This window comes from Physeter macrocephalus, chromosome 13 (genome assembly GCF_002837175.3).
Source record: "Physeter macrocephalus isolate SW-GA chromosome 13, ASM283717v5, whole genome shotgun sequence".
Taxonomy (NCBI): Eukaryota; Metazoa; Chordata; class Mammalia; order Artiodactyla; family Physeteridae; genus Physeter; species Physeter macrocephalus.
The window spans coordinates 24,998,074-25,021,260 of NC_041226.1; the positions used below are offsets into that span (position 1 = coordinate 24,998,074).

General features: G+C 41.5%; 1 protein-coding gene across 1 annotated transcript in view; it reads right to left on the reverse strand.

Annotated features, from left to right (window-relative positions):
* Positions 1-9,123: 9,123 nt before the first annotated feature.
* Positions 9,124-23,187, reverse strand: part of TNFSF11 (TNF superfamily member 11) — a 40,524-nt gene continuing 26,460 nt past the window's right edge. The window contains exons 3-5 of the mRNA XM_007117317.2: positions 15,147-15,192; positions 14,968-15,066; positions 9,124-9,545 (exon numbers count right to left, since the gene is read on the reverse strand). Coding sequence (XP_007117379.2) covers positions 9,124-9,545; positions 14,968-15,066; positions 15,147-15,192 — 567 coding nt within the window. The remainder of the gene's footprint in view (positions 9,546-14,967; positions 15,067-15,146; positions 15,193-23,187) is intronic.

Below are 23,187 nucleotides of genomic sequence, written 5' to 3' on the forward strand. Positions count from 1 at the left end.
CCCGAGCACCGCAATGAAGAGTAGTCCCCATTCGCTGCAACTAGAGAAACCCTGTGCTCAGCAACGAAGATCCAACGCAGCCAAAAATAAATAAATAAAAAATTTTTTTTAAAAAGAAGAAAGGTTTTCTACCCATGTTTGCCTGTTTTCCTCCCTTTAGCCAGCCTTTACTGATGGAAAAGCAGAATTTTTGCAATGGTATAGGGCCAGAAGCCAAACCCTCTTTTCAGGCCAGTAGATGCTCTCTAGACACCATAACTTGCAGGTTTGGACTTCTATGGGCCAATATTTCAGACTTAAATAAAAATTCCTAGGTTTTGAAACACTGAAGTTTCTGTTTTTAACAAACGCCTTTATTGCCTTTATCACCAATCCTTACTATGTCACAAACAAAAGTGTTCAGCTGACTTGTTGAGTTCCTTTTAACAATCTAGTTTAAAAAAAAAAAAAAACAACCCACACACCTTATTAAACAGCCATGCCACAAGGATGCCATCTTTCCATCTTTACCCAAGGAGCTTGCCAGCTAAGGGGACATTTCAATTAACTTGTCTCTGTCTGTCAAGCTTAGTACCTTGCTGAGGGCAGAAAACAAGGTGAACAAGTTGTCAAGTCATCTTTAAAAATTTAACTTGGAGCCTCTTGGGTTTAACACATCCAGGAAAAGATTCTTCTTTGAAACTGTGCTGCTTCCTCATCTTGTCTTCTAAAATCAGGAGAGTGGTGGAAAAACGTGTATCAGAAGAGAATGAGGGAATGTTGGATGATAAGCCTGTTCCTGTTCCTAATTTCAACACTGGGGAGAGGTCACTTCTTCTCATTCTAAAACACACTTTCCCCAAGCTTCTAGGGTATTCCATTTCAAAATCACAGGTCCATGGACCTAGAGATTATCATATTAAGCGAAGTAAGTCAGAAAGAGAAAGATAAATATCATATAATATCACTTATATATGGAATCTAAAAAAAATGATACAAATGAACTTATTTACAAAACAAATACACTCACAGACATAGAAAACAAACTTATGGTTTCTAAAGGGGATAGCGGGGTGGAGGGTGGATAAATTAAGAGTTTGGGATTAACATATACACACTACTATATATGAAATAAACAACAAGGACCTACTGTATAGCACGGGGAAATATATTCAATATCTTGTAATAACCTATAATGGAAAAGAAGCTGAAAAAATATATATATGTATATATATGTATGTATGTTTGTCTGTATGTATGCATAACTGAATCACTTTGCTGTACACTTGAAACTAACACAACATTGTAAATTATTCTTCAATTAAAAAAAAATAGCACACAGGCTTACATCATGGAGCTCTAGGCTTATTTAGCGCCAAAAGCTTCAATGCCGTTTCTCTATTGAAAAGATCAACTTTAATGCTCTTTATTATTGAATTCAATGGTAGTGTCATAACAGGAAAATTTTGAAATGAAGAAAATATCCCTAATTCCATATCTGTAACACAGCAACCGTCTCATATGTGTCTGTTCCCTCTGGGATCTTTCTCCATGCAAGTCACAGATCGAGGGATTTTTGGATCATTCATTCTTTTACTTACAGTTTCCCCAGTCCCAGCCTCTTCCCTGGAAGCCATTGCCGCCGAAAGGAGGATACCAGGGTGGCTGGTCCAATTAATGGTTGGGATTTGGAAAGTTTAGTAAGTTGAATGGTGGCCCCCCCCAAAGACACGTCTACATCCTAGCCCCTAGAATCTCTGGATGTCACCTTATTTAGGAAACAGATCATTGCCGATGTAATTAAGGATCTTGAGAGATCTTCCTGGATTATCCAGGCAGGCCCTAAATCCAACGACAGTTGTCCTTATAAGAAACAGAAGGAAAGAAGACATGGGGAGATGGGGAGAATACAACCCACACACCTTATTAAACAGCCATGCCACAAGGATGCCATCTTTCCATCTTTACCCAAGGAGCTTGCCAGCTAAGGGGACATTTCAATTAACTTGTCTCTGTCTGTCAAGCTTAGTACCTTGCTGAGGGCAGAAAACAAGGTGAACAAGTTGTCAAGTCATCTTTAAAAATTTAACTTGGAGCCTCTTGGGTTTAACACATCCAGGAAAAGATTCTTCTTTGAAACTGTGCTGCTTCCTCATCTTGTCTTCTAAAATCAGGAGAGTGGTGGAAAAACGTGTATCAGAAGAGAATGAGGGAATGTTGGATGATAAGCCTGTTCCTGTTCCTAATTTCAACACTGGGGAGAGGTCACTTCTTCTCATTCTAAAACACACTTTCCCCAAGCTTCTAGGGTATTCCATTTCAAAATCACAGGTCCATGGACCTAGAGATTATCATATTAAGCGAAGTAAGTCAGAAAGAGAAAGATAAATATCATATAATATCACTTATATATGGAATCTAAAAAAAATGATACAAATGAACTTATTTACAAAACAAATACACTCACAGACATAGAAAACAAACTTATGGTTTCTAAAGGGGATAGCGGGGTGGAGGGTGGATAAATTAAGAGTTTGGGATTAACATATACACACTACTATATATGAAATAAACAACAAGGACCTACTGTATAGCACGGGGAAATATATTCAATATCTTGTAATAACCTATAATGGAAAAGAAGCTGAAAAAATATATATATGTATATATATGTATGTATGTTTGTCTGTATGTATGCATAACTGAATCACTTTGCTGTACACTTGAAACTAACACAACATTGTAAATTAACTATTCTTCAATTAAAAAAAAATAGCACACAGGCTTACATCATGGAGCTCTAGGCTTATTTAGCGCCAAAAGCTTCAATGCCGTTTCTCTATTGAAAAGATCAACTTTAATGCTCTTTATTATTGAATTCAATGGTAGTGTCATAACAGGAAAATTTTGAAATGAAGAAAATATCCCTAATTCCATATCTGTAACACAGCAACCGTCTCATATGTGTCTGTTCCCTCTGGGATCTTTCTCCATGCAAGTCACAGATCGAGGGATTTTTGGATCATTCATTCTTTTACTTACAGTTTCCCCAGTCCCAGCCTCTTCCCTGGAAGCCATTGCCGCCGAAAGGAGGATACCAGGGTGGCTGGTCCAATTAATGGTTGGGATTTGGAAAGTTTAGTAAGTTGAATGGTGGCCCCCCCCAAAGACACGTCTACATCCTAGCCCCTAGAATCTCTGGATGTCACCTTATTTAGGAAACAGGTCATTGCCGATGTAATTAAGGATCTTGAGAGATCTTCCTGGATTATCCAGGCAGGCCCTAAATCCAACGACAGTTGTCCTTATAAGAAACAGAAGGAAAGAAGACATGGGGAGATGGGGAGAATGCCAAGGGAAGACAGCGTCAGAGACTGATGTGAAACAGCCATAGGGGACTCTTGGAGCCACCAGCAGCTGGGAGAAGAAAGAAAGTAGTCTCCCCTAGATCTACAAGAGCAAGAGCAGCCCTGCCCAAGCTTTGATTTTAGATTTCTGGCTCCAGAACTGTGGGAATAAGTTTTTTTCGTTTTAAGCCACCGAGTCTGTGGCCATTTGTCCAGCAGCTCCAGGACACTAATACGGAGGGTAACAGTCTCTAGCGGTTTCCGGGTCAGGATTGCATGGAAGCTTCCTGACCTTTCCCACAAGGAAGCCCACCAGCCTGTCAGGCCAGTTCTCCCAGGAACATGGACACTGGGGTTTCTACCCAGCCTAGGGCTCCCCCATGTCTTGGCAGCGGGCACCGCCTGTACCTCCAGACGGCTGGGGCCGGACCCACTTCTGGGGATCCTGCCAGTCTTCTTTCAAAATTGAACCCCTGCTTGAGCCTTTGGCAACACACTACTCATCCCTGAACCGACATGGATTCTCACCCACAAGTTGCTTTCCTATTTCATTCCCATAAGCCAGACGCTCCTCGCGGCTCCCTAACTATTGACTTGGGCCTAGTAGGGGATGGGACTTGCCTTTTGGATTACGGGCCACCGATTTGGTGATGTTGTAGAAGAGAAGGCAACGGAAGGTGCCGCTTCTGTTTCTAGTGTAGACCTGACACGCCGTGGGCATCTCTTTCTTCCTCTGCTGCAGTGTCTCTCTGCACCTTGGGATTTAGGTAAACTCCTCTAGATGCCCCTTGCCTATTTCATGACGTGTTTCCTCACTTGGACATTCTCGGTAAGTCTCATTTATTATTTGTGCTTTCCCTAGAGTTGTGTGTGAACTTTTCTCCTTTTACTGATGAGGGTCTAGGATGTCTTCCTTCTAAATTTGAATACTCCGTCTTAAACCTGAACAAGTGTCCTCAGCACAGGTTTCCCCACCCAGAGAAGGTTCAAGGACCCCACCTCAAAGTACAGCACCTCCACCCCAAGGTCATGTCTGTGGCCCCACACTTCCCTCCTTTCCTGCTTCTGCAGGGTGCTCTGTTCTGCATCTCACAGTGTTTGGGCAAATGCTGTCCTTCTACCGGCTCCCAGCAGAAATGCAATAAAAACAAACGCATGAGGATGCTGGTAACTTACGAAAGATTTCAGGGTCACAGGTATGGTTCTGATCTCTCAACCCCCCTGCCCTTCCTGCCACCAGCCACGTGACCATCCTGCAGCCCCAGGAAATTAATACCATCTCTCTCCTGGTGTCCCCCACCACTCAGAGCATAGTGCTTCACTCAGCACAGGCTGTGCCGGGCAGCTAGAGGAAAAGAGGACAAACTGTGTGCGTGACCTGGGACTCGGGATGTAGCAAATGGGATGAGAGGTTAAAAACGGTGGCTCCTACTTGAGCACCTCCCATTGCTAATGCTCACAGCTCTTCAACACAGACAGGGAGACTCCTGCTTTACAAGGGAGGGAGCTGAAATCCGAATGGTGGCCATCTGCCCAGGGTTACCAGGCAGCAGAGCTCAGATTCCAAGCCTGAATCTGGCTGATGCCCAAATCTGCGATCCTTCTTCCAAAAGATGTTCACGTCTCATGAGGTACTTTCATTCCACCAACGTGGGATTGTTGAGATCAGTCTTTTGAGGCAACACAGCTTCTTCAGAATCCATAGGAAAGGGAAGAAAATGGATTTTTCCCAAGAAAATGACATCCCTTGATTTTAAGACCCTGATAAGGGAGATTGAAATATCTATTATCTTTTATCGGGAGAACTTCTTGTCTCTGAAACCAGCCCTGATTCCTGGTATCTTAGCTCTGGCTGCTACAAACGGAGCAAGTGACTCCTAACTCATTCCTTTGCCAACGGAAAGGGCTACCTCTTTGAATTTTCAAAGCACATGATTCTACAGGATTTTTCTACAGATATGGAAAGCCAGTAGCATATGAATAATGTTGTAAGTGGTCCACATCTGATAATATCAAAGAGCTTGTCACTGCAAATAGAGCACTGGTCAAGATGCCATAACAACAGAAAAAAGTCAGTCAGCAAAGGAGAAGGGAGGTGAGGGTAGATGATTAGGAAACAGAATTTTTAAACTACAAGACTAGAAGAGTAGCAGTATCATAAAAGTACTATTAATCGAAAGGATAGATTTCTGTTTTATAGCTAACACTGTGTACAAATTTTTTATTGTACAAAGGGACACAAGGCTAAATCATAATAATGTGACTCACTAACTAATTAGCATTTATAAATGCAACTACTGGGGAACATATATCAATTTCATTGCAAGGAAGCTAGAGAATCCATTAACAAAGCCAAGCCTGAAGCCAGCACGTGCTTGGAGTGCTCCCCAGTGACTCCACAGGCTAAACGTGGAACTGCAGGTTGAGTCAAAGTTGGGTCCCTAAAATGTGTACGTATAACGCCAGGCCGCTGTCTCTAGCCACATTGATAATTACACACACACAGAGAGGATGAAGCGTGAGGTGCTTAGGTTCCCACCTAAGTCACTGGGGAAATGGATCTTCTCTGGTTAGTTCTCTAGGATGGCCTGATGGAGATGAATGAGACAAAAGGAAGCAGGAGGAAAGGGAGAAAAACAAATTTGCTAGACAAGGATGGCTGCGCATGTAGATTTTTGGGAAGATGCAAGGATGCGTGGACCTGGTATAGCTGTCAAAACCGACTCAAGAAGAGAGATGACTTCAAATTTGGCATGCTTCCCTTGCTTCAGATTTGGCAGGTGTTGGGAAGAAGATTGAAATGGAGTAGGTAGAATAAGCAAACAGTTCCATTTGCCCTAGCATCCAGTATGTGTTGGTTTCCTGACATATTTTGTCACTCCTCAACCTTCACTTCACTGTGCTGAGTGCTGACATGGTCAGGTACTATTACAATCAGATGCAGCAGCCTTCTGTTCCACGAGGGCCATCGGAGAAACTAAATGGTCCTCTGAGGCAAAAGCCAGGGATTAGGGGAAAAGAAAAAAGAACAGGATTAAAACACTCAAGAGTGGAAGTGGAAAATGGGGTGAGCGAGAAGAAAAAGCAGGAGTAAAAAGTAGCATGTGAGTGGGAAAAGTAGGGTTTGGATCCTGTGTTTCGGATTCTGCTATTCAGCTCCTGGAAAGCCTTGAGTGTCACTAGAAAAGAGAACAAGCCTTTCCCAGACCTCCTGGCATATCCATTTGCTACAGTTGCCTCCTTCAAGGCACAGGCCAGTTCACACCAACATTTCATTGTCATAGATTCATTCCAGCGAAGCTCTAAGTATCCCTGACCTATCAGGTTGTCAACATACACAAAATTCACATTACGGTCAGGCTGAATATTCGAGGTCTTTTCTAGAGGATCTCTCTTAGCATGGCAGACCATCCACCATGTTAGTTCTCCAGTCTGGCTAGTGCCACCATGTATTTTCTTTCTAGATTCCAGGTTTTTTCCATCCCTAGGCCTTGGGTTTTAGCTCATTTTTGAGAGACTGTAAGTTAGTTGCCTCTAAGTTAAAAGTGGGAATGGATATTCAGCCCACCTCCTGTCCAGTTTTGATTTCACCTCTAGACCTTCTGTGATCCCCATTATTGGGTTCAATGGCCTCCTTTCTGCTCCGACAGCATTCTGTAGATGCCCAAGGCTTGGAGATTACCACACTCTTACTAGGCTGGCTTCCCACTGAGATGAAGTTTCCTGCGGGGCAAGAGAAGTGCCATAATATCCCCAGTGCCTGGCACAGTGCCTAGCACATAGTTGATGCTCAATAAATAATGTGCAGCAAACAAGCAAATGAATGAATGAATGTTATTCACCTTTGGAAATGATAGAATCATATTCTAGAAGCCAGGGTAGCTAATAAGGCTCTCTATGTAACAAGATTTTGTGTCAGTGGAGAGTAGAGAAATTCTCCGGTGGCCCCTCAAAATTAATTTTTCCTTAAATGAAGAATATTTGGGACCAGCAATTGGGATATGTAAAAGACATTTTGTATGAATCTACCTCAGATTTACTGATAGTTTGAAAACAATAGGTGTATTTTGGTCAATGATCAAGTCCCACCCCCAAAAAGAATTGACAATTTTTTTCTTTGTAACCTCTGCCATTTTTCTCCTTTTCTCCTGTTCCAACCATCAAGAAACATTTATCCACAAATGGCAAGTGCCTTGAATTATAGCTTCCTGTGTCTTCCCAAGCTGTTCATTTTCTTCTGTCTCATGTGGAGTAATCAACATGGGCTAGATGGCTCCCTCACATAAATTTCCCTGAGGAGGAGCATCCATCCACTGTTAATGCTTCTTCACTAGTAAGAGATACAATGTTCAGGGTTTCCTCCAGGTCAAATGATTGTTCTGCAGGGCCTTATGAACTTGTGCAAAGCACTATTTTTTCTCACGATATAGGCATAACAAACTTCTCTTTTTTGAGTGGTGAAGCCTCTGCGTTCTATCTGGCTACATTCTTGCATACAAATCCCTTGTAAATTATTTTTCAAATTCCGAGGTTCAGTAATTTAATTGAATCGGTTCCTAATTTTTAATTAAATCTGCATTTCTCCCGGTAACCTTTGGAAAGATAGAAGCCACATTACCATATTGGAGAGGAAGGATCACAGAGCAAGACAGACATAAAAGAGAAGCACAAAATCACAAGGTAGGTTTTCCTATAAATTTATTTTCATACCAAAAAAAATAACATTCTAAGGCAATGTTTTTATTGTATAGTATAAAATAACTTCCACTAAATTAAAAATGGAATTTTTTTTTTGCTATAAGCCACTGATAACTTTTCCAGGAAAAAACTTTACAATTTGCATCACCTGTAGAAAAAAACCACTGTTCAATAATTATATAAATACTCTTGACAGATCCCAGTAGCGCATTATGTATCCTTTTTGGCAATGTCAGCTTTCTAAAGTCAATTAGCTTCTAAATTTGAAAGGCACCTGGTGGCCAACATTCTGCTTATTATTCAAGGCATCCATTTTAATTTTTTGGAAACAGACTTGAGAAGTCTGAAAAATCTATTAAGTTAAAAAGAATGAAGAAGTATCATACAGTTGATATTAGCAAACAACATTTTTCCCCTTAGCTGCAAGTTTTCCCCAGGGGATTTACAAAGTGCACCAGTTAAATACGTCTGTACATTTAAAACATTAAATATGTCAACAGCAAGACATTTTTAAATATTTTGAATCAAATACTATAGCACAAATATAATTTACAATACTTTGCACAGAAAACATTACATCTGAAATATAACTTTAGATATATAAAAATACATATATTTTTTTCTCCTCATTAGAAGAAGTATTTATTTGCAGGTTCCAGGATGATGTAACAATTCAAAAGAATTTAACCCTTCAGATGGTCCTCAGTTTGCAATTAGATGACACCCTTTCCACTTCAGCTGCATCGTGGCACCTAACCACGGATTAGAGACAGAGCATTGACCCCTCCCATAGCCCAAAGGCAGTTTTTCATAAAGGCAACCATAATTGCTCCAATCTGCTTTAATTCTAGGAATTCATTACAAAATTTAAAAACCACTGTGTAAGAAAACCCTTAGATTGTAACACACCTTGAGTCCAATATCTCCCATTGGCTGTAAATACATTCGCTCCCTACAGAGTCAAAGGCATGGGTCTTCTTGTACCCTGTGGGTCATAGCTCTTAGTAGTCTCACACACCTACATATATCTTTCTTGGCTTGTTTTTAAAGTTTTCTATACATCCTAGGAAATACGTGAAAACACTTCATAAAATGGGGCTCAATCTATATCTCGAACTTTAAAAGCCCCAAAGTACGTTGCATCTTGATCTGGATCCAATAGTGAAGGGTTGGATACCTCAATGCTTATTTCCTCACCAGACCGTAGCTTAAAAAATCCTCCAACGTTTATGGAGTAAAAATGGAATTCAGCATTCCCCGACCAGTATTTGGTGCTTCCTCCTTTCATGAGGGTATGAGAACTCGGGATTTTGATGCTGGTCTTGGTGACATACACCATTAACTGAAGATAATTCGCAGTGAGGTTTCCCGAAGTTTCATGATGTCGAAAGCAAATGTTGGCATACAGGTAATAAAAGCCATCTTGGTTAACTATTAGTTTTCCATTGCTGAAAGTCATGTTGGAGATCTTGGCCCAACCTCGGTCATGGTACCAGCAGGACAGACTCACTTTATGGGAACCTGAGGAAAAGAGGCACGTGATTTAAAACCCACCCCTTCAAGGAGAACGACATCCTCACAATTCTATGAGGTTGGAGAAAGGCTTACTGTAACAGTCATTGTTCCAATGGGAGAATAATTTCTCAGAATTTATTTTCTAAAAGGGGAGTACCAGTACATTAAGAAGTACTTGTGCTCTCTGCTAGGCACCTGAGAGGGGACAAAGACAAAATCTCAATTTTCCTGCCCTCCAAGGAGCCTATAGTACACAAGGGATAAGTATGATATATGTTCAGACAGGAAGCAAGGCATGGGCCCTGATAAGAAAGGTGTGGATATTGCAATGGGAATTCAAAGAAAAGAGATTACTTCCTCCCAGAGGGCTCAAGAAGGATTTTGCTGGGCTACTGAGCCTGATAACTTAAAGGAGGAATTCAGCCAACAGAAGCATAAAGGTCATTCAAGGTTGAAGGAAGAGAATCAGCCAAAGGCAGTTGAAACAAGAAAGCAAGAAACAAGTATAGGAAGAGAATATCCAGACTTCACATGACCCCACCTTTTCTTTTTTAATTCATGGAGACAGGTATATAGAAGGAGCTGAAAATCTGGGTCACCGCAACTTTGACCAAAAAGTCAAACTCTTAAACTCTATATTCTTATCACCATTGATTTTCCCCTCCTCCAATAGCCCAAATGCCTCCCAAGGCCAGACGACTGAAAAGCTGCCCCCAGAGAAGTGCACAAAGAGCATATCCTTGGCATTGTACTCCCCAGCTTCACAACTTCACGCAATCCTTTGTGCCCAAAGGATGGTAAAATCTAATTATTAGACCAGAATTCTCCTTTAGCCCCTTCTCACACCTGAAATGTGACAACCGATCTTCACGTCACTGTTTCTGGAGCAGCAGAAGTTTCTAGAAAATCTTCTATGTCAGCAAAGTGTCCAACGCTTTGACTATTTCAGGTCTTTAGTGTACTTTACTAGGTCTTTAAAAATTGGGACTACCTCCCTGATAAACCTCATTAATCAAATATTTATATTTATATGGATACCTATTAGCCAACTGGAAAAGATGTCACCTAGTGGGGAGAAAGCTGTTATACTGTGGAAAGTCCAGAGTTTTCCTCCAGAGGATTTTGTAAACACTTATGCTAAGTTAAGGTTGTCATCTGCTAGGATTTCAACAAGGCAAAACAGAGCTGAGGAGTCTCAGAAGGGGGTGGGGAGTAGTTTCTGCAGCCAGGGAGAAGTTCTTTGCTGCCTGTCACCCAAGAGAACCCTCCCCACAGAATTTAGACTTAAAGTGGATTCCAGGGATCCATCAGAGCTGACAACACTTTGGCTAGAGTAGAGTGGGTCCTTGGGAGATCTTTGTAGAACCAGAAACCCATACTGGCTAACTTTCAAGACTGGCCTGAATCCTGGGAAAACTTGGGAACACCTGCATCTTCCTCTGGAGAGCCACAAAAAGGAGAATGTTCTATTGTCCCTGGAGGGCTACTGGGCAGCTGGGATATGGTCTGGGGACCTCAATACCAGGCTGTTCCAGAACCAACTAGATGGTAGGGTAAGTGGAAGAAAAAAAAAATGCAGCGGGGTCCAAGCTATGGTGGGGCAGCCCACCAATCCTTAGACATGCCTGCAAAGGCAAAGAAGCCAATGGTTCCAATCCCCGTGCTCAGGGACAGGACAGATTTCCTGAACTGCACATCGTATCCACAGGAGGGCTCCTGAGCGAGCCTGAGAAGCCATCACAGGCACTGCTGCCTCCAGAACCCAGCACAGCGCCCTGCCCTTTTTCATCGGAGGTCCTACCTCAGATCATCCTAGATTAAAGCATCCCAAATGTAAATATCATTCCATGGTCCCAAGTGAGTTAAAATGAGACTGTAAGACTCTATGCATCACCTCCTCATGAACACTAGCAAAGTAACTTCTCCAGGCTGGTAAACAGCCACCTAGTCCATTGACAGAGCTAAAAAAACTCAAGGTGTTTCCTATCTCAAACCATCCCATGGTTACCTCCTTCATCCCCTACTCTTGTATTCAATCCTTTATGCAATCGATTATCGGTCTTATAGTTTATCTCCTATGACGGCCCTTAACAGATAGCAGCAGAATGAGTAAGGTGACGTCTACCCTCTGGACAGGTTGGATCAGCTAGCGTTCGACCAAGAAGGCTCAGAGATACAGTCCAGGGAAGGATATGAAAGAGAGAGGAGAACACAGAAACCCTGACCGCATACCTCTCCCGTTGTTAGCTCAAGTCAAGTGGAAGGAGTGTCCTTATTTCCTTCTAAACATGCCTATATTTAACCATTCGCTGATCAATTTAGTCATTTAGTAAATATCTGAATGGTGCTTTCTATGGGCATTCACTCTATCCACAGTTAAGAAACACATCAAGCAATATACCCTCAAGGCACTTAGTAGTGGAGAAAAGAAGAAATGGGCACACCAAATGAAAAAATATAACATTTTCATTTCTGCAGGTCACACAGCACATGGTTGAAGTTCAGTTAAAGCACCTGCCAAGTGGAAGCTGCAGAAATTAGTGGCGACCACGTGAACTCAGCCCAGTGACAGAGGGCATGGAGGACTTGGGTCAAATGTGGACGGGCTGAGAAAAGGGAGAGGATTGTGAGCGAGGGAAACTGTTCGAACAAAGAACGGAATGCACACAGCACGCAGAGGAAAAGGGAGAAGAACCGTCAGTGTGAACTGGAGGGCTCATGAATAGCGATAGTGGGAGAAAAGATGAGAATAGCGCCCCCATCAGGTTGGAGGACCTCACACAGCAAGCCTGGGCTTCCATCACTAGACGACCTTCAGCCTCCCCAGCCACCCCAGCCCCTAGAGTCACTGCTATTAGATATTAGAGAAGAAGTCTCTCCAGATATTTAGCCTGAGCTGCCCTTAAGAAAGCCATGAATCCTGACCTCACAAAATACTCCCCAATGCATTTTATTCAAGAAGCTTTGAAATACCGTCAGTATAAGTCAGATTCTGATTTCTTTCTTATGTGTAAATAAGTACAAATAAGTATGGAACAGAGGCCCTGAATGAACATGCAAAATTAAAGCCATCTTCCTTTGAAGTTATCGAATCCTGGCCCAAACTGGGAGATAAATGGACTCAATGAGTCATTAGCCAAGCCAGAAGAGCAAATTCTATTTTCTTAAACAGAAGCATACACTAACTCATTTCACTCTGTCTCAAGCTCAATAACCATCAGAAAATAACCAGGAGTTTTGCCTTCTTTTTGGCAATGATTTGATGCAAGGTGCCCGGAGGGAGAGCTATGTAACTAAAACATGCTTGCTATTGCCAAACAGACTTTGGCACACAGTCTAATGCAATATTTATCATATGCCATTTAAAATGAACTGCAAAGATAAATGCAGACTACATTCACAGCACACACAGCTGATAGATCAGTATTAATTTGATTGCCTTTGCTACCATGCAAAACAGTTAGTGTAGTTCCACCATAAGGCACACACATACACACACACACACACAGAGGGAATTTGTTTATGAAGCAAATATCTGGGACAGTATAGATAGTTTAGGAAAATCTAAAAATCAAAGAGTTGGTTTCTCCTCTCTGTGTCTGCAGTCAGGAAAAATTCCTTTGTGGCCCATACTATATTAGTAGCTTCAAAACTGCTTATTAAAACTTGGCTTTTTTTTTAACTCTAAGAAGAACTTGCCTTGAATCATTTTTGTAAAACACAAAATAGAATATATAAAATTATTTAATTAAACTTTAAATAATGACAAATTACATTCACTAAGTTCTTACTATATGCCCACTTCCGTGTAAGCATTTTAGTATATAACCTCATTCAATCTTTATAGCTGCCCCATGAGGTACAAACTGTTACCATCCCCATGAAGAAGCTGACACACAAAGGATTCCAATAATTTGCACAAGGTCATCCAGCCAGGTAGTACGGTGGGACCTCAAACCCAGGCCGTCAGACTTGAGACGCCCTGCTATTAAAACCACATTAATCTACTTCTTTCATGAAAAGAGGCACATAAGCGCTCTGAATTTATTCCCCTCTGACAAAGCCAACAGGCCACAAGATACTTATGTGATAACCTATAGTATAAAAAGCATGGACTTGGGAATCAGCTAGAGTGGAATTCAACTTCTAACCCTGCCATGTTGTAACCTCGATCAGATAACTTACACTAGGTGGACCTTGGTTTCCCTGTTTGCAAAATCTGAATGATAATCACTACCTTGCAGGGTTGTAGTAAGGTTCAGAGGTAATGACTACAGAGCCAAATGCCTGATACAAAGTGCGTGTATAAATGGTATAAGAACAATAACAATAATATCTCACTGTCACTCCATCACAATGTTCTTTGTGATCTTTCTGACGCTCACCTAACCCGATGTGAAGTAACCAGTGGGGATTATATGATGGAAATCACTGCTACCTTAGGTAGATGTAGACATAGAGCTCTGGCTTTCCTCACTTCCAAAAGATAATGAGGTCTCCAGTCTATTGAGCTAAATTCGTAGCCAGAAAAAAAAAAGATAACTCCCTGGAGAAGGAGTATGTCTCCTTTTCTAGAGGGCTATTGCCTCTTAAATATCACTCTGTTGAGCTCCTGCCTGGAACTCTGCAGGAGACGGCAGAGTATATGACTACCTGGAGGGATTCATGCACCTCACAGGCCAGCGATGGGGATGTGTCAACTTTTGCTTGGAAGAATAGAGATGAGTATAACACGGGATTATCCTTCCCAGTTATGCAACCTCAACAAGCAGTCTTTTAAAATAAACTCACTCTGATGATCTGAAAATGAATATAGTGATGATGTCCATTCTGGCACGATTGAGAATCACTGTTTCCGTGATGTGGATGACCAACTGAAGAACAGATGATCTTTCTTCTGGTCTAGCAGTTAAGGGCTCTCAAAATTTTGCTAACAGGCTAAGAATAGGTCTGAGTATTCAGATGGGCTGATAAATGAATCCTTTTTTGAACAGCTTTATTAGAGTATAATTGCTTTACAATGCTGTGTTAGTTTCTGCTGTATAACAAAGTGAATCAGCTATAATGTACACATGTATCCCCATATCCCCTCCCTCTTGCGTCTCCCTTCCACCCTCCCTATCCCACCCCTCTAGGTGGTCACAAACCTGTGCTATGTGACTGCTTCCCACTAGCTATCTATTTTACATTTGGCAGTGTATGTATGTCCATGCCACTCTCTCACTTCGTCCCAGGTTACCCTTCCCCCTCCCTGTGTCCTCAAGTCCATTCTCTATGTCTGCATCTTTATTCCTGTCCTGCCCCTAGGTTCATCAGAACTCTTTTTTTTTTTTAATTCCATATATATAGTGTTAGCATACGGTATTTGTTTTTCTCTTTCTGACTTGCTCTTGGAATATTTTTCAGGCTGGATATAAATGGAACTTACCTGATGGGATGTCAGTGGCATTAATCGTGAGATGGGCAAAGGGCTGAGTCTCAGGCTTGTTCCTTCTGGCCGGATCTAACCATGAACCTTCCACCATGGCTGGAGATGAGAGAAGCCACGTTAGCTCAAAGAGAAGTCACCCTAGGGGTTTTCAAATATTTATACAGATCCATGCTTACCTTTTTCTGCTCTGATGTGTTGCGATTTAACAATATGTTGCATTTCCTGCAAGAAAAAGAAAAAAGAATCATCTTATTTATACACTCTTTTGATAAAGCAGTTAAGAATTCAGGACTGTTGGACATACAATAAATTAATCCTCTTTCCTTCAAAATATGCCAGAAGTACATAGGCAGTAAAATTTCTTGATGTTCTAAGTAGCTATCAAGGGAAGTTCACCCCAAAGAATTATGTTGATGTGCTTAAAAAGTAGACTACACACATACCATCCAATAAAATACTTTGGACAATAAGAGGAAATAAAAGACAATGTAAATTATAAAACACGGAATCACTGAACATAATTAAACATTTGTAGCAGGTACACAAATGGAGATGAAGTTAACTAGGAAAATAACAATTACCACAGAATATATGACCCTCTTAAATTTTTAGAGAGTCTCTTTTTATGTCTGTTTCATTAGTGAATTCCTGTTATAATGTTGAAGCTCAGCCCATAAGAAAGAGAAAGATGCTTGGCTCCCAGTGGTTAATTTTTTATTGTAAAAAGTCACAGTGTATTTAAAGTACTACATGGAAGTCTAAGAGCTTTTAGATTACCAATCATTAACTTAAAATATTGCCACAAATAGAGGTTTAGAAGTGCAAGCCAGTAAAAGAAAGAACTCAAGTACATAAAGAACGTAGGTAATTGCATATCTCAATTTGAGCCCTGACAATGAAGGGTCCAATAAGTAACTGCAGGCCCACCTGAATCAAGACCTTAGCTACCATTAAATAGCAAAGTGATGTGGATGGACTTCAGGCTTTGACTTCAGCTCAAATCCCTTCTCAGTCACCTACAAATACTGAGGATATTAACAGCACCTTTATCATCGGTGGTTGTGAAGACTCAATGAGATCATGCATGTAGGCACTCTCTCAGCAGGGGGTCTGGTAACTCCATACATCTAAATACTACTAGAAACACTCTGGAGAGATTCCTAATTTCTCCATTCCTAGAAACACTCTGAAGAGATTCCTAATTTCTCTGTTATTGGGGTGACCATCCATGCTAACTACCCCACCCCCTCATGATGTTTGAAAGATAGGCCAGATAGCTTTAGTTCTTGGAATGTCTGGAGAGAAGGGCTTTGAGATAGATGATAGTTAGATAGATAGAGGCTATAACAAAACTTCAACTGTTTACAGTTGGAAGGGTTCTAGTGGTAAAATTACATTGATTCTTCTCTCTGCCTTCAAGACCCCCAAGAGAGAAGAGAATCAATTCTATTTTTAAAGACCCTTGGAGGATAGCACAGCTGTCTTCGGTTACCTGTTCTAACATCCTAAAGAAGTCACAGCATGACTGACTTTTAGAAGGAAACTTTACAGCCTCATCCAAGGCTGCTTCCTGCCCTTGCCTTGACCCAGGGCACTGCCCTGCACAGCTCTGGGAGCACCTCTGCAGGAAATTCCAGGCAAATGATGGCTGGCTCTTTTGGGTTGTGCAACGCAGTGGCCCTTACCAGGCTTTGTTCCTCTCCCCACTCCATCCAAGATTTATTTCTCTCCCCTGCTGACCGCCAATCTCCCAAGTCTTTTCTCATGATCCTTGGATTCCCAATGGTACCCTGATTTCTGGAATTTCCTGGTTTAGTCTTCCCTGCATTCACAACAGAGATTTATATATGCACAATGTACCTATTATACATTGTGTATACCTTTATACATTTATATATACACAGTGTATCTATTACCTTTATAAATACATAATACATTACATATATAATGTATATATAGTGTATCTTTATTCAGTGTATATATCTTTTTACATTTATAATGGAGATATATACACACACAGTGTTTACTATACATTGTATATAGCTTTATACATTTATGATACAATATATCTTTATACATTGTATATCTCTTTATATACTTATATATGTGTATATAATGTAACTTTATCTGATTATTATCTCTTAAAAGATTGGAACAAATAGGAACCTGGATGACAGTAATTCAGAGATTTAAAGCTACCCCTCATTTTCCCTCTAGCCCTGATCTGCCTCATCATCAGAAGGAAGAGGGGAGAGGGAAGGAGAAAGCAAAGCTAAGTATGATATATGCCTACAAATGCTTGCTTGCTGCTTTTCTATTGAGAAAAGCACACCTATTATTGAGAAAAACAAGGTAAGATCCATTTTGCTAGCTCAGCGGTTCTCAACCTTGAACATGCAGCACGATCTCCCAGAGGGCTTGTTGAAACACAGTTTCTGATCTGCTTGGTCTGGGGCGGGACCTGAGAATTTGCATTTCTAACAGACGAGCTGGTGTTGGCTGACCTGGGGCCTCCATTTGAGAAGAGCAATCAATCCCTCTCACATCCCAAAAGATTTCAGAGATGAGCAAATCTGAGATTTTCTTGAAGCTTGAGACCAGGCCAAAGGAGCAGCAGACAAAGGTCACTGATTAAGTGGGCAGGGAAAGTTTGTCCTCTCCTACCTGGCAATGAACTTCTGCCCATTTAATCAGCAGGTGCTAGGTCAGAGCTGTCACGGAAACTTTTCATTTCAAGAAAATTCAATAACCAGTGCCATTCAGAAACACTTTCAATGTCTGCTTAAAAAAAAGAAAAAAAAAGTGTGTCATGACCCAAGATGAATTAAAACTTGAGCTAAAGACCCATGAGGTAATGCTGCTTTCATGTTATATATTGTTGGGTATCCAAGAATGACAATTCCTCTCAGAAACCCTATAGGGAAGTTTCCACATGAAAAGCAAAGTACGTGATGTGTCTATAGCCTCAGACTACAAAAAATGTAGTCTCAATATCTGTTCTTATACCTCTACCCCACCCCAATCTTTTGAACTCAAGATCATTGTTATTTATGTGCACAGATAGCAACCACGAACATAACATTCTTCTAAGACTACAGTTTTAGGGTACCCTGGCCCAACTCCAGCCAGTCTAACTCAATTAGTCTGATATTGACTTGATAGCTTTTTACAAGAATCTCCCCAGGTGATTCTAATATGCAGCAGGCGTTGGGAAACATTATTACTAATTGAGCGTTTCTGTGAATGGTTGCTTGGCGACAGCTCTATTTAGTCCTAGATTTATTATATCCTCACGATTTATATATATTCCCAGTGTTGAAAATTAAATCATCCCTTCCATTTGCAGCCAACAAAAAGCCAACTATCTCCCCTTGTATTATCCTGTTTGATTCATGTTAGAATCAGAGGCTGGGTGACTACTTACTAAGCTCACTTTTCAGACTGGAAAATGGAGGCCAAGAGAGAATAGGGATGCCCTTAATAACGCTGGGACTTGAGCCTATGCCTTCCCAGTCCTCTTCTAGAGCTATCAGCCCACCCCCCCTCCACTTCACAAGATGTGGTCAGCAACTCTGCTCCTGGAAGCTGGCAGGAAAGTATCAGTGGCCTGTGATGGGGCTCAGGACATGCTACCCCCAAATATGGTGCTTTGGCAAGTGGAATATTTTAAGCTAAAGGATTTTGGGAAATGGCAGAGGCAGGGGCTACCTGGCTTTGTCCTTCTCCCCTGAAGCAGGTCCCAGGCCCTCATGTGAGAAGTGCCTTACCACTGGGAAGAAAGGAGAATCTTCATCTCTTAAGATGGGAGGACGCCTAGAGGAATCTGAAGGAACAGGCCTTGCTCCGTTTCCCCCAGTTTACCATCCTTAGCTCAGACTCTGTCCTGTCCTGTCTCATTTTTCTACACCTTTCCACCCTTCATCAAACTGGGTATAAAAACCACTCAGCTTAAGTATTCCTGTGGGTCTTCATTTCCTAATGAAGCCTCCTGCGTCACGTAAAACTTACATTAAATAAATTGGTATGCTTTTCTCTTATAGTTTATCTCTTGTCAGTCTAATTTACAGGGCCCCGACTGGTGAACCTAAGTGGGGAGAGGGAAGAAATTTTTTTTCCCTCTCTACACCTATCAGGAAATTCTTAGAGGGTGGTCCCCTCCCTGAAGTAGAAACTCTGAAAGGAGGCCCACCTTGACCAGGGATCTGACAAAAAGGAACCTCAACATCAGGAAATATGGTCTCAGAATTCTTGGGGAGGAGGCTTCAGAAAACAGCAGGCTCAGAACCTGCCAAGACTTGTTCAGAGCTTGGCTGGTGAAGCCTCCAAAGTAAGCCATGAGGGCCCTGGACATGGGGGTCTCACGTCTCCAAATGTGACTCCATCAAGGCCACTCCACAGAGCAGGGCCACTCTGTTTGGTCATTTTTCTCAAAGATCAGATACTTTGCTACGTACATACCAAGCACAGTTTTCTCTTGAATGGCCCACTAATATTTTTAATTTTCAAAATTATAAGAAACTCTTCTAAAGGAGTACCCAAACTTCACCCCAACAGACAATTCCATTTATTTCCTAAGCTTTGCATTTACGTTTATTTTCATCCACAACAGTCCTTTTCTTTTGTCACATTAATTAGAATGTTTTAAAATTTGCAGTTCTTTAGTCCCAAATTTAATCATTCAGACATTGCTTCTGGTTTCTTTGAATGCAGAAAGTTCTGATTCATCTACTAATGATTTGGGGAAGACACAAAGAACATCCTAACTCCTTTCCTCTGAACAAATTATTCAGATGAAAGAGATCGTTTAAGAAATGTTATATGTGTTTTATCTTATTTTATATCCAGCTGTAAATTAGAAAAAAAAAAAAGTTAACTCTCTGGATACACATTCAATGCACTCATATGTTGTCTACAGTCTCAGAATGCCCACAGCTTTGCATAAAGAAGTATAGGTAGTTCTGATACACCTCCCAGCAAACAGCCTCCAACAGAAGCCAGAAACAGTTTCCAGGGTGAGGAAGTTGGGCAGACAGCCCTCCCTGCGATCTTCTCTTGGCTGAAAGCTACTAAAGAGAACCCAATGCCCTGCTCCCCAGGAAGATCAGCGATCTACCTTCTCAGAATACAGCATGTTTAGCATCTGTCACATGCAAGGACAAAGAGAACTACCCCCTGGTTTCCAAAACCTACTTAGGATCACATGTAAACTACTAAGAAAAATCCCATGAATGAATGAACTTATTTATGGTCACACTGTAACAAGTAGGCTTTTCAGCGAATTTATGCATTTCTTAAATAAGCATAATTTGCGCCTAAATTATGAGAGCTTCATTTAACCCTTCAAAACGGGACAAAAAGGAAAACCGACCTACTGGTAGACAGCCAAAGAAATCGCTGCCAGTTCAAGGATCGAAGAAATCCTCTGACATACTGCCACCTAGTGGACACTGTCTAACATTGCCAAGCCTGGGCTTCCACAGCCAGACCTTGCAGATTTGAAACTGCCGTTCGCCCCCAACTCCAAAGTCTAAAAAGCGGAAGTTTCACAACATTTGAAAATCTGCTCCTTGTGGTATCTTCCTATTTAGACTGCACTGACTTTTCGTCTTTGCTGTCCGAGTACATTTGAACAGACAAGAAAACAACCGGTATGATTTTTCTTTCCTTATTTTTGTTTTAAATTTCGACTTTTTATTTCACTCATAGAAAAAATGTTGGGATTTCACAATTTCTCCTCCAGGAAAGAAAGTACACAAAAGATCAATATGATTGTGTAACTGTGGTCTCTAGGACTGCTCCTCTTTAACTTCTCCTGAATTCAACATCCCAGAAGTACAGTTCCCAGGAGTGTGACGGAGACTGCTGGGACAGGCTCCTTAAACATCTTTTAAAAGTATTTTTGGATCTTTTTCCAAAAGAGGGAGGAGGGAGACATCCCAGAACTGGCTCAGTCTTGATATATCAAAGCCACTTAGGAGAGATTGTACTCCGTAAGAATAAACAGCTATCAGTACTTTCAACTTCTTTTGAGTAATTATGGGAATTTTGCTCCCGGGAATTTAAACATTTACAGCAAACGCTTAAGCCAGCCTTTGCAAACTCAGCTGGATAACTGCCCCAAACAAGACTTTGAGAGCATACCAATTCAAGAGCGAATGTTATTAAATTGGCCTTAGTTTGTTTGACTGAAGTGGGGGTTTTTTTGTTTGTTTGGTCTTACAAAATCATATGTATAAATAGATTTAAATTTGCACTGAGGACACTCCCAGCTGTAAAGATTCCCTCAAAAAAAGTCAAGTTCCTGGAGTCCGGCCTAATCAGACTGAAAATCCCACCTGTTCATTGTGATGTGAATTGTGTGATCCATGTGGGAACTGTCAATCAGCACAGGAGAAGCAATTTGTCTAGCCAGATGCTTCCGGAAACCACTGGCACCAGCTCCTACCTGGGGTCTCAGGTGGCTGGTTCCCCCTGCAATCCCAATAGCAGCTGCAGGGACATCTGGCTGGCTGAACAAGGATTTAACACCCCGTTTGCCAGATATAATACAGGGTTCATACACTTGTTAACATATGTAATGCATTCATTTTAACATCGGAATGATACCCTTCCTGTAATTCTTCTCCAACCTAGTTACAAGAATAGTGTTTTCATCAGCTGAGTTAGCACATAAATGCCATATATGGGTTGCTTCTGAAAATGAATAGCCAGTTTCCTAATCTTGCAGAGAAATCCTGCAGACTTCCACCTTGTAAAAAGCTCAGAAATCCATCCTCTCCTCTCCAGCCAGAGGACCACTGCCTTCCTTCAAGCTTTCATCATTTCTCATTAAGATTCCAATAATAACCTCCTACCTCCTCTCCTGATCTCCTGCTTTCCTCCAACTGGTCCATTGCTGCTAGAGTGGGCATCAGAAAGTCCGCATGGGAGCAAGCCCCTTCTCTGCTTTTTTGAAAGGTTTTTTAAAATTCTTATTGAAATATAGTTGATTTACAATGTTGTGTTAGTTTCAGGCACACAGCAAAGTGATTCAATTATATAGATAGATAGATAGATGATATTCTTTTTAAGATTCTTTTCCATTATAGGTTATTACAAGATATTGAATATAGTTCCCTGTGCTATACGGTAAGGCCTTGTTGGTTATCTATTTTATGTATAGTAGTATGTATATTTTAATCCCAAACTCCTAATTTATCCCTCCCCCTACTTCCCCTTTGGTAACCGTAAGTTTGTTTTCTATGTCTGTGAGTCTTTTTCTGTTTCGTAAATAAGTTCATTTGTAGTATGACAATACTACAAATACTACTTAGTATGACAATCTCTAGGTCCATCCATGTGCTGCAAATGGCATTATTTCATTTGTTTTATGGCTGAGTAATATTCCACTGTGTATATATACCACATCTTCTTTATCCATTCCTCTGTCAGTGAAGTCCCTTCTCTTCTGGAAACCCTCCAGGGGCTGCCTGCAGACTTCAGGAACAAGTCTACATTCCTTACCTGGGCTTATAAGGCCCTGCACGACCAGGCTGGTTACCATTCCGGACTCTCCAGCTATTCCTCCCCTGCACCCCCAAAATCCATCACCCCTGAGGACACTCTGGACACTCAAGCCACACAGAACTACTTAGAGTTATTTCTCTCTGCAGGTCTCCTGCCCTCCCATCCATGCAGACCTGGCGTACAACAGCTCCCCTGGAGAAATGTCTTACTGTCTTATCGATAGCTCATCTTTAATTGTAAAGATATTTTTTTCCATGGCATTCTTGGCTCACAAGGCACCAAAACAATAGCCACCAGGTGTTGTGGAGCAACTAAAGAGACAGGATTAGAACTGATGCCTTAGCTTCGCTTGCCTGCTCTCCGAAAGCTCAAGTGGAACTTCCAATCCACAGGACATGGGGAATCACTTTGTATGCACCTGGATGGAGCTGGAGGCCCCCCAGCTTGTCATGAAGAGTCAATGGTGACAGTTCGAAGACACCTCAAAGCAAAGAACTTTAAGAGCAGGAGCCATTAAAGGTTCTGTCACCTAAATACATGTCATTCATGTATAGTGGAGCCTGTGCTTCTCAGCCCAGATCCCCTGGAGCAGAGCCCTACAGGGTACCGGGTACCAGGACGGAGAGGGCAAGAGCACTGGGAAGGGGGAAGGCAACTCCCCCGCAACCCGCACGGGGTGGGGGGAGGGGAGATGGGGGGAGGGGGAGATGG